The sequence below is a fragment of the Hyposmocoma kahamanoa genome, unplaced genomic scaffold (assembly GCF_003589595.1).
Source record: "Hyposmocoma kahamanoa isolate Upper Pololo Valley unplaced genomic scaffold, ASM358959v1 160, whole genome shotgun sequence".
NCBI lineage: Eukaryota > Metazoa > Arthropoda > Insecta > Lepidoptera > Cosmopterigidae > Hyposmocoma > Hyposmocoma kahamanoa.
The window spans coordinates 4614636-4627481 of NW_020653575.1; the positions used below are offsets into that span (position 1 = coordinate 4614636).

At 34.8% G+C, this 12846-nt stretch overlaps 1 protein-coding gene across 1 annotated transcript in view; it reads left to right on the plus strand.

Moving 5' to 3' along the window:
- The window catches only part of LOC113225437 (fatty acid synthase-like), a 79026-nt gene extending 66479 nt beyond the window's left edge, over nt 1–12547 (plus strand). The window contains exons 30-41 of the mRNA XM_026457748.1: nt 55–216; nt 669–797; nt 2514–2593; nt 4004–4159; nt 6607–6858; nt 7198–7351; nt 7565–7769; nt 8414–8564; nt 9655–9826; nt 10093–10269; nt 10362–10464; nt 10927–12547. Coding sequence (XP_026313533.1) covers nt 55–216; nt 669–797; nt 2514–2593; nt 4004–4159; nt 6607–6858; nt 7198–7351; nt 7565–7769; nt 8414–8564; nt 9655–9826; nt 10093–10269; nt 10362–10464; nt 10927–11513 — 2328 coding nt within the window. The 3' untranslated portion in view covers nt 11514–12547. The remainder of the gene's footprint in view (nt 1–54; nt 217–668; nt 798–2513; nt 2594–4003; nt 4160–6606; nt 6859–7197; nt 7352–7564; nt 7770–8413; nt 8565–9654; nt 9827–10092; nt 10270–10361; nt 10465–10926) is intronic.
- The last annotated feature ends 299 nt before the right edge of the window (nt 12548–12846 follow it).

Consider the following 12846-nt stretch of genomic DNA (forward strand, 5'->3'; position numbering starts at 1 on the left):
TTATTAAGGTTCATCTGACATCAAACTGTATTTAACACTGTGTCTTTTTCACAGGCTTCCGTAAGATGTCTTACATACCGCGGTCGCTTCCTCGAGATTGGCAAATTTGACATCAGTAACAACACACCTATCGGCATGTACTTCCTCTTGAAAGAAACCTCCTTCCACGGCATTATGTTGGATTACATTTTCAACCAGAGCTGGTCCTTTAGAAAGGTAAAAACTCCCCTTGCTTAACATAACTTGTGTAATTTTAAGTAGCATTAGAGCTACTTTTGAAAAAGTTCGTCCAGGGAAGTATTTTTTACCACATTACCTATTTCTGCTGCCTTATGTAAACACAATGCGTTCCGGTCCCATGGGACTTGTCCACTTATGCCTTAGAGCGATTATGCCTTACCGGTGAGTGATTTAAGGCTCTGTACTGCAACTGCTATGGACCGGTGTATCGTCCCGTTACTAGGCATCATAAAAAGAAATGACACATCTAGTTTTTGTTGCGGTTTAGGCGATTTAAAACAGTGTCAGACTAAAATGGATGTTCAAGTCCACAAATTTTTTATCTTCAAATTTTACGGACAATATGAAACACTCATTATAATTATCACAATAATTTCCGACGGCATAATTACTATACCGTTTCTTTTATTAAATTAAACCTTCGGCAGAGGCTACAAGATCTTTTACTTTCTGGCATTGAAAGCGGAGCAGTGCGTCCACTTACATACTGCACATTTGAAAAACATGAAGTCCTACATGCTTTTAGATACATGGCTGCTGGAAAACACATTGGCAAGGTGAGTAGCTCGTATTACCAGTAGGTAAGTTCCTTATTACCACTTTTCCAAAGGTCACGGCTGAATCGTACCAGTCGGCCGAATAGTCAGCCGTGATCCTTTGATCATAGGACCTGTAAAAAATTTAGATCCGCGATAGTTCCACTTTTTAGAATAATAAACAAAATAAATAAAATTTAGAAAAATAATATTCCATAGAATAATAAACTTTACTTCAATTGTGTAAACTACAAATTAGATAGAAGCCGAAAATATATTACATATTGTATTCTACTCTAACTACTCCATATCTACTGTTGGGTAATTTAAAAAAAATTTCAAACAGTGGAAATTTTTAATTCTAATTTGCCTCCCTAAAGGTGCAATATCTTCTTCAAATTTGAATGGCACCAAGAGGTACCGAGTTCACAAATCGTTGCCTTGAATGAACAGGGTATCATCTCAAAATTTGGACTTTTTACTTTAAAATGCAGTCCTATCAAATCGAGATCTTTCTAATGAACAAGGCCTTATAACGATCGGACGTGAAATGTCACGGGAGGCAGGGTAGTATCTCTGAACTTTTTGCACGTGTCGGCCAAATATTGAGCAACACAGTCGTATTCAATATTACACACGAAGCTGTAGTCGTCAAGACGTCGTCGTTCGTTGAACAGGGTATTAAAACTAAAACGCAACATTATTTCTAAAACGAAGACGATTATTTCAAGGTAACATTTGAGACATTTTTTTTTTTCAAAGAATTGTAAAGGTAATTTATAGTATAGAGTAAAAGTTTTGAGATACTTCTTATATCACTCAATATATTCTCGATTTCAACATTATTCATTCCTTAATTTAAACGTACTAAGCATAAACAGTTTACTTAAAACTCTGGATCACAAATATTTTATGTTCAAGAGGTTACCCTCTACGCGGTCTATAATATTACTGTTATAGACCGCTCTGAACAATTTCAAGACTGTGTCAAAATTACAGAACTGTATAAGAATAAGAAGTATTCGAAAATACAGTTAAATTTGTAGGCTTTAAATACATATAGGTGAGGAGAAACAAATAACAACAGCGGCTAGAAGAAACTTTAAAATTGCTTCTCCTGAAAATCTGTGTTTTGGAGATAATACCCTGTTCATTTGGACTAAACTCATGGTACTCAAAAGTCCAAAGTCATGGTACCACGATTTCGTTTAACAAAGGTGAACAACTCTTTTATGGGGGACTGTATACGTTTTTACAATAAGATTCCGGAGCATATATTAAGTTTATAATTTCCTAAGTCTAAAAACTACATTAAAAATATTTTGATCGAAAAATCATATTACAAAATTGAAGACTACGTGTTAGATAAAGATGTATGGAAAGACGACATGGCTCCAGAATCCACACAAATTTGATTCAAAGTGTATTCCATAGCATTTAGATTATTTGAAAAGAGCAATCCCTAGAGTTTCTTGCTTGTTCTTCTCAGGGAGGTCAGCGTAGTGAACGAGCAGTAGCTTAAATGTGACGTTTTCAAGTGTAAATTTATTTTACCTATGGAATAAATAACCTTTGACTTTGACTTTGACAACGTAAATGTCGGCGTGATCGCATAGCATAAACACAAAAAAAACGTAGTCGAATTGCAAATCTCCTCCATTTTTGAAGTGGGTTAAAAAATATATGACCCTTCAGTTGGATAACGTGTGCAATACTAACGATTAGGTTCTATAACAGGTGATCGTGAAAATCCGTGACGAAGAACGCACTACCCTTCCTGTGAAACCAACCTTCGAGCGTGTTAACTGTATACCTAGGTAAGCATAAAAATACAGTACAATCATTAGAACAGGCCATTTTTTGTACCGATTTATTTAAATATTTCATTGAGGATCGGCAGCGTGATGTACCTATAATGTCACGTATAATAGCCCTATCTTAGGATGTGTAGATTTTTTTTATTAAGAGTTTTTGCGTGGATACAAGGCCTTTGAGCCATGTCTTCGTTTAATTATCGAGATCCTTAGTAATATTTTTCATTGTGGTTCTAATACATTAAACTGTAGACTTTGAACAAAAACTTTGAATTCATAATTATTGGAATATTTAGGATAAAGCCTTTTGTAATTTGGTTTAAAATAAGGAATATAGTTCTAACTTTCTTCATCACTGTTTCTCTCTTCGTTTTTTCTTCATAATATACTTAAAATTAAAATAATCTTTGTGAAAGCTGTACTTGTAACTTCAAAATCCCGACATTTTTCGCGTGTCTCCGATGTGGTAGAACTTACAATGATATTTGTAGAGATGTAGATATGTTCTCTCAGAGTCATAAAACATTTGTGAGTAACTGTTTCCTGATATTTAGTTATGTTTCTGCATAGTTTTCTTTTTTTTTTTTATTGCTTTTTGTTGTGCGTTTCTTTTTCCCATCAAATCTCATTTTAAGTAGAAAGTTAAACTCTTTTTAATGTACTTTATTCACTATAACTTAACTACACTAACTCAAAAGGTTTAGTTCTTTGCAGTCTACGCACCATATTTGTATTGTCTAGTAGCTGTATAACCTCTATGTTCACGTGATAATGATGTTCGTGAGCTTCGCCATACATTTGTATCACTTTATCTACGGGCTCCATATTCAAATCGCGATGCAGATCCACGTTTCGTATATACCAAGAAACTCCCACAATTGTTCTCAGTATTATATCTTGAAAACGTTGTAAATCTGTATTGTATTATCCCAGCATATTAGTGCGTAAAATAAGACAACTCCACAAATCGAAATAAGTAATATAAAAGAAATATTGAAATTAACAAAACTATTTTAGAATTAGTAGAAGTGAGAAACACACAAACATACCTCATGCGCATGCTAATAACACAAAATATCATCGTTTAGCTGAAGAAGCTATCTTGTAAAAGTTAAATTACATTTTTATAGTATCAGAGTCTACGTAATGACTAGATAACGTGTTTTAGCCGTTCCGTAACTCTGTTATAATTACAGCTTTTAGTTTCGCTGCGTTTCGAAAATAATTTAAAAGAAAATTTTACTTTGAATGCAGTTCATTTATAATTTACCTAACAATTAATATATGTATATATCAAACATAAAAAAAATGGTTTATTTAAAAAAGTGCACATTAACAATAGTTCAATTATATCTATGAGGATCAAATAATATTATCCCTAAAAAAACACTAATAGAATATTCTTCCCTACAGGTACAACTGTCACGAAGAGCACGTGTTCATCATAGTAGGTGGCCTGGGAGGCTTCGGACTTGAGCTAGCCGACTGGCTCATCTTGAGAGATGCCAGGAAGCTTGTACTAACGTCTAGACGAGGAGTCACCAATGGATACCAGTCCTCCAGACTTAGGTAATTTTTCGAAAGTATATTCATTCTGTGTCAGTTACACACGCACACACATTTTCCATTAATCTTTATTTGTATAAATTATATATTTCCCCAATGCTCTTATAGTCAATACCACTAACATGACATCCTAGGGTTTGAGTGCCTGGAGACCCATATTACAAGTTCTGCTTAATTTGGGCTCCATTCTCCCACGTTACATTACTCTAAGCGTATATAATAATATGTTCTCGAATGTAATATTACTTTGTTTTGTATTGTGGACATAAATAAAGGTATATTATACTGTATGTATCTTCTCTTCGTTTATTACAGAGCGTTACTTTTGTGATTACAGTATTACTACACTGAAAAAAACAATGCTCAAACAGAGTTATTATTAGTGAGATTCAGGCGTTACTTTGCGGTAACGCATGTTAATTTTATTCTTTTCTGTTTTATTTCTCATTAATTTTTATCTCATTGACATAGTTTTGTACCATTTCCTCCTATTTCTTCGGGTCATGTATAATGATCGTTTATGAATAATAATAATATTTATTACATACTTTAATGACAACAATATTATTATTATCGAATTTATTAATTTTATAATTTATAGTGTATTTTTAATTTTATAATTTAAAATTCTTTTTTGACAATCTCAACACAATTTCAACTTTGACATGTAGTGTAAAATATACTGTAACTTAATTGAGAAATGAATAATCCCATCAATAAGTAAATCAATGAATAATATATCTACATATAATAAATCCAATCAATAAATGAATGAACCACGTGAATGCAGTTAATAAGTCATGAAAAAATATTCGACACAAGCGCAACTATTTAGCCTACATTAGGTTCGCGAAGTAGCAAATTAATTTACTTCCACTTTTAGCTTAAACAGAGGTACTTCTCTTTCATTTCAATTCACTTGTTTCTTTTCATTCAAGTTCTTAACTTTTTGGGAAGCTCAGTTACATAGCGATATGCCATCGAGTATATAACCAGAAATAGAAACAAAATAAGTTCCATCCATCCCTGGCAACTCATTAGGTAAATGGGGCTTTATCACTTTTAAATATCAACTCTCGTTTGCGCTGAAATCACAAATTAGAAAACTGAAATAGTACAGCGCCAACAACTGACATGTGTGTACGTCTCCGTAATAAAAAGATAATATCTCTAACTATGGGAGGCTGTTCCATTCGGTGAATCACGATGAAAACAAACGGAAATACATTTCATCGGTAATTAAATCTGAAATTATGTATTTTTTTAATTTTCGTCCATTATACCAAAGCTCAAGTTAAACTGGTCAATTTAAAGTGAAACAATTGACGACACTCGTGAATTGTTTCGACCTCGGGCTGGCCAATCGGAGCGCATTTGTCTCCGTAATGATTTGGTTTTAGTTTTCAAACAAATTAAATGACATTTCGTCTCTATTTCTTATTACATACTCAATGCGATAGGCACTCTGGGCACTTGACGAGGAAGTTTCTTCGCACCCTTGGTATACCTCTAGCCACATCCGCAAAATGACAACTTTTTAGAACAGATGTTCAAATATTCTACGAACAACATTGGTCGATAACTTGTTATGCTTAAATAGAAGAGCTATAAAATTTCACATCACATGTGGTTTTGTATAATACAAAGGGTATAAGTGAAGTTGTGAGTAGAGATTTAGTTATTTTGGTATTCAAGGTTGAAACTAGGAGAATTGGTTTTATTGTCTGGATTTTTTTATTTATTCTATTTTGTAGCCATGCTCAGTAGATTAAGAAATGTTTTCACATAATTTATCAATAATTCGTTTAAGTTTTCTACAGCAGGCATAATTTTTTTTTTTAGTTTTGTCATTTATGACTTAAGAGGGAGCATGCCAAAAAAGTATTTGACGTTGGCTCCGCCCAAATTTGTGAAACAAATATATGCCTGAAGTTCGCGTGACATGCGACAAGAGATGTTGAATTTTGCGCATTAAAAGTACCAAATTCGTTTTAGCGGAATAACTCTAAAACTAAAGGGATTAAAAAGAACACAGACAGTTCTCGATCATCCATAAACATAATTATTTCGAGGATGAATCGAAAAAATGTGAAAATTAGAGGTCATTTCGTGATTTTTATCTATCTTTTTAAACTTTCTTGCTTTATGTTTCTGATTAATGTCTATGCTTGAATATATCGTGTAGTTACTCATACAATATTTTATTTTTAACTTTAAAGTGGATATACCCCTCAAAAATCAAATCGAAAATTAGGAATTTTTCCTCTGCTCCCTCTTAACCCCATGATCCATATAATATATACCTTAAGGACTAACGTAGCTACATACAATATGTTAAACTATTTAAGTAATCTACACGCACTAATATTGCACTTGTTTGATTATTAACAATACTTATTATCGCAATTAAAGTATTTACGTGCTGATGTCAAGAGTGTTATGTTTATCAGGACATGGGCATCATACGGCGCTGATGTCCGCATTTCAACAGACGACATCACAACAGAAGAAGGTTGCGAAAAAATGCTGAAGTTAGCCAACTCCATGGGACAAGTCGACGCCATCTTCAATCTGGCTGTCATCCTAAAAGATTCCATTTTCGAAAATCAGACACCTGAGACATTCCAGATATCATTCGGGCCAAAGGCGTTGGCAACTATGAATTTGGACAAATTATCGAAGAAATTATGTCCTAACCTCAAGTACGTTTGAAAATTCGTTTTACATTTGCAACAAAATTGATGCCTCTTACATATTATCATGTCAGAACACATACAATTACATTTACGTGTACAGATTGACTGACATAACTAATATTATTGGACAATGGCAAAAGGAGACAAAAAGGTCTATCCAAAAAAAAATCGGAAGTGTAGGCTAATTCTGTTATAATCTGTTTATATTAGCAAACATCTTTCTCTGGCGTCTTCAAAAAATCTTTTTATTTTCATGAACGTACTAATTAAATAGTCCTTGTTTATTGATCAACAGCAATGTCATTAACATCGATTAATGATTAATATTGAATTTGTTTCCTTCAGGGACTTTGTAGTCTTCTCATCAGTATCTTGTGGTCGTGGTAACGCTGGGCAGACGAATTACGGTTTTTCGAACTCCGTCATGGAAAGAATTTGCGAATGGAGAAAGAAACTTGGTTTACCTGCTTTGGCTATTCAGTGGGGAGCTATTGGCGATGTAAGTAACTTGAGATTTATGTGTCACGCGCCATATACACCATAACACACTAGTTAAAGCCTATGGGAGTTCACAACTTCAGAAGTGTATAAAAGTTTTTGTGCTCTACGATATTTTCGCGATTTTTTTTAAACGAATTTTGCCAATTTGTTGTCAGATTTATGGTAGCCTGCAGCAACTACGGGAACTTGAATCACGGGACTATTGTTTCAGGTTGGTCTAGTAGCCGATATGCAAGATGACGACGTTCAACTGGAGATAGGTGGTACTCTCCAGCAAAGGATCTCCTCGTGTCTCCTATCTCTTGACAAATTTATGAAACAAGATGCTCCTGTCGTGTCTTCTATCGTCGTAGCGGAAAAGAAAGCTGGAGGAACTGGTTGTGGAAACATTGTAGACGCAGTTGCTCAGATTATGGGTAAACAATTCTTCATAAAATGGTATTTATTACCATAGTCACCGTTGGTTAAATTTTCAATATAGAATTCCGTGTCCAAAATTTCGGATTCCCTTATAAACTCTTGAAATGTCAAAAAATACGAAATATTACTTCTATTATTATTTAATTCTCGAATTTTCAGAACCTGTCCCAATCTAGAAAGTCGTTGTAAATAAATTAGAACGGGTACATAATAAAAATTAAATTTAAATTAAAAAAACCTCGATAAAAAAGAGCAAGTTCTAAAAATGTTAATAAAGTCACTCGTCGAGATCTCAATGAGCCCAAACAATATGTGCTGTTATAAGTAGTTGAGGAGATAAATAGTCTGTAGGACTTCTCCTTGCAGCATCAGATCAAGTCCATTGTTAAAAGTCTTGATGGACTTTAAACAGCTGAACAAATGTTCCTCGAACATATCTAAGAATCCTGTTAAAGAAACTTTCAAACAAAAAAATACCCATTTGGGATGAGATCGTCCATTTGCGAGCTACGATGCCATAGACACACTCACAGACAAAGGCTACAAAGTTATAACTGACCACTTTTTGAGTTCAAAGTTAAGAACAGGATATAGGCACAATATTTTTTGGGTTACTATCGAATTTTATTCTTTCCAACAGGTATCAAGGATCTGAAGACAGTATCACAGCAGGTATCTCTGGCTGAATTGGGTATGGACAGTATGATGGCTGTGGAAATAAAACAGACCCTTGAAAGAGAGTTCGAAATCTTCCTGACAGCGCAAGATATTCGTACCCTTACCTTTGCTAGGTGAGTTGTTCTTTATAGACCTGGTTGCTTACAGATTTCACAGACCAGGATAAAAATCCATTCCCAATAACGTGGATTTTGTAACTGAGTAAGTGGAAGTTTAGTATCAGAGCTTTTTTATGATACCAAGTGGCAGGATGAGTGAGAGGTTCAGCAGCCAAGCAGTATTGGGGCTAATGAAATTACAGGCACATGGGACTTGTCTACTTATGTCTCAGGACGTCGGGCGCCGTAGCAGTGCCCTCACATCTTTGTAATTTAAAGCTCTGAGTGGTACTGCAACTGTATGGACATGCGTGTCGCTTACGATCACCTATTTGTCAGTATGAACTTCTGTTTATCTGGTAAACACGAAGCAATTTTGTATTGATTGAAGAGTTACTTTGCGGAAATCCATTTTAATAAAAAAGGAAATAAATTAATTTACTGCTCCGCGAACCCAAACAGGCTCTATACATATAAAGTGTTGCGTTCCCGAAGTAGCAAATTAATTTGCTTCCATTTTGTTATTTTTTTATTTACTTTATTTTATTTGTTTACATTTCCAATACGAGTACAAATATGTACATAGAACAGTATTTTATAAACTAAAGTAAGTTTTTCCATATTTGCTAATCCAACGCTAGGCGTTTAAATGTTTAGAGGTAAATGACGGTGTATTTTTGTGAGTGAATGGCATGGTGTTCCAGCGTGAGTCAGTGGATGATTGCATGTAAGTGTTTCTTGAGATAACTTGTACATGCCTCAGAGTGTACTAGTTGCCTTCCCTGCCATCCACATTCTCATCCTAAATCTATCTATTTATCTTTATTTATTATATATATGATAGGGTTACGTGTTATTTGTGCTTTTGCACGTAATAATAGCACATTATATAATAGTAATAGTTGAAAATAGTTGGACCGCTTCTGACCATAATTGATGGTCTTCATCAGGGGTTCGAACGTTCGAACATTGCACTCAACCCCTGATGAAGACCATCGATTATTATATTGTAGTTGAAACTAGTCGGACCGCTTCTGACTAAAATACTACGTGAGTAAGTCCCGTTAATTTTATATTATAACATATGGTAACCTTCCTTCCCAAGGTTGGTAGAGCTAACAGCGCAACGTGAGGCCGCAGCATCCACATCAGCGACGGCACGCCCGGCGGCTGATGGAACTGCTGGCTTCAGGGTTCTCCTTAGAAACTTCGGCGACGAGAAAACTGCCTCTGAACCTGTAATCTACATGCCAACTATGGTCAGCGATGGATCTGAGGTACATTAGTATGGCTTAACGAATGCCTGATGTGGAACTCAAAACAGAAATGTTAAAATAATGCTATAAAATAGAAGCAAAATAAAATGTTAAACTAAACAAAATGGACGGAGCATCACTAGCTTTACAATTGACATAATTCTCGACAGTTAAAGTAATAAAAAAACAATAAAGACCTCAGTACTTGAAACTAAAACTGGCATTGTACTTTATGTCCTTTAAGTATCAACACTTTTCGGTCTTCAAATTTATATCCTTTTGTTCAGGGTGAAGAAGCAATTCATGATATGGAAAACACTTTATTCGTTTTACCTGGTCTGGAAGGATGTGCCTCAGGTCTGGAGCCTTTATGTCGCAGGCTTAAGACCAAGGTCTGCGGATTGCAATTCGCTACGGAACGTAACGGTGAGGACCTTGCAGCAATGACCGACGCACTCTATGAGGTACGTACATAATTTTCTTCTTCGATACAGTCAGCGAGAAGTGTTATTGTGTATTTCTGCCTGCATTATTGTGTACATAACCTTTGTTGCAGTCTGTACGAACGAGAATTGCACCAGGTGCACCATTCAAGATACTTGGCTACAGTTTTGGAGTCGTACTTACGCTGGAGCTTGCCTCAAGATTAGAAAAAGAAGGTGACATCTTAATATATCTTTTATAAAATCTAATTATTAGGTTTTCACGATTACTCGTATTCAGTACTAGTATTGAGATTTTTTTGGTACATCAAAACAAACGAACGTTCCGAAGTCTTTATAGGGCCCGTGGTCCCTATTCTTAATATAAACCACCCTATTGTTAATGTAAGCCACCCTGTTCTGAACCATAGTTGCAAAAATTATTAATATTATCTTTAAAATAGTATTATAATATTAGACATAATGGTTGATGACCAACACTGTATCAGGTAGCCACGACCATGAGGCCTGCAAAGAGCCCAGAATGGTGTTTTGTTTTGAGACAACAAATACACATGATGTATCTACGAAAAAGAAAATGTTTAATTTATTTTCACTCAAAATGCTATTGCACCGCTATGTAATATTTATAATTAATTGTTACTATGAACTGTTTAACAAATTACATATAATTTTCAGGGCACAAGGGCGTAGTTTTTTGTATTGACGGCGCTCCGGAATTCCTCTACGCCCTGTTAACAATGACAGTAAGCCATAAGGATGAAAAGCAACTTCAAAACGGTCTCCTTTGTCAAACGATGGAAATTATTGCTCCAAATAATGACGCCACCAAAGATTTAATGAACATTCTTGCCGACATTGATTCATTCGACGATAGAATTGACGCTGCAATCAAAGCATGTCCTGTACAATCTAAATACAGCCCCAAGTTCATCAAAAACATTGCTAATGCCAGTTACAATAGACTTAGAGTTCTTCTCGACTATGACTTCAAGAATATTAAGAAACTTGAGTCTTCTATCGTTCTTTTGCGTCCTAAAGAAACCCCTGGCTACGTTGTCATCGAAGAGAATTATGGTTTGGACAAATTTACTGATAATCTAACTGTACACTTCTTGGAAGGTAACCACGTTAGTATCATAGATAATAAGGATTGTGCTAATATTATAAACAGAGCACTTGTCGAGAAAGATGATCAAGAAGGTAAAGGTGCTCAAAATTTAGTAACTAGCATGGTTGAAACGCAGAGAGAGTTAAAAGCGTAATAGGGTCATAGGTACTTAAAATAAAAATGGATATAAATTACTTTGCTAATCCGAGAACCCGGTGAAAATGCAAAATGGCTGCGCTTGTGTTGATTATTGAACTAATATATAATTTCCTCACCTTCACTTCAAATTAAATTAAAAAACAACATAAACGCATTTTTATAATACGAAGTGACAGGAACAAGTCATGCGCCTGGTGGTAAGCGACACGCCTGTATCCCACCCACTCAGAGCTTCAAATCGCAAAGATCTTAGGGGCACTTAAACTGCGCCCGTCACTCCGAGACCTTATTTGTTCTCTACTGAGACAAGTTGACAAGTCCCATGTGCCTGTAATTTCACCAACACCCTTACCCTTCTAAACCTGAACGCAGTAATGCTCACATTACTGCTTGGCGGCAGAAATAGGTAAGGTGGCAGTACTTTCCTGGACGAACTCTTTCACATGGAGCTCTACTGTAATTAATTGCATGAAAAAAATATTCAACAAAAGCCAGTTATTTTATTCGAACCTTCCCAGGGTTGGCACAATAGCAAATTAGTTTACTTCCGTTTTTATTAACATGGATTCCCACAAAGTACATCTTTATGTTTCTTTCTTCTTCTTCGTGTATCTATTCTCCATTTAATATTTGGGATTTATATTTCCGACTTTTTCAATGCGGTTTTTCAATTGTATTTTTACATGTGGTAACAGTGTATACTTGTATAGATTCCCTTTTTAACGCATTTTATTAAATTCTTTAACTGTAATTCCGTACTTCTTTAGAATAAGTGGCCGTACTTATTTAAACTTATTTATTTTATAGTGATTAGTAAGTTATGATTAAAGATTAAGGATTAATTGTTTTTAATTTTAACTTTGACTGTCCAACGCACACCAGTACCAAATAAAATATTCATTAAGCGTAGCTTCGTTTTTAATTATGTACTGTTTTTATTAAATATTGCTTATTTGGTATATGGTATTTTATTGTGTTTGTTATTTGGTACCAAGGTTGTATGATCTATGTTTCATGTAAAATTTATAATAAATATTTGTAGTTATTTTTTGTGGATGGTATTTTCTGGTTTTATTTGAATTATTGTTATTTAACTATGCAGTAGTTTTAGTTTCCGTTAAATGCTGTTGTAGGTTAAAAAAATTGAAGGTCTTTTAGAATGTTATAAATCTCAATTTAGTCCGAGCGTTACCTCAGAGGTGATCGAGTACCTTCAAAACGATTATGGTTTTAGAAGTCATAAATGTAAACCCAATGCCAGATTTACAAGACTACACCGGTGAAGTCGTCGTTGTCATAGCAATAGCGGGACACAGACACTCTATCGC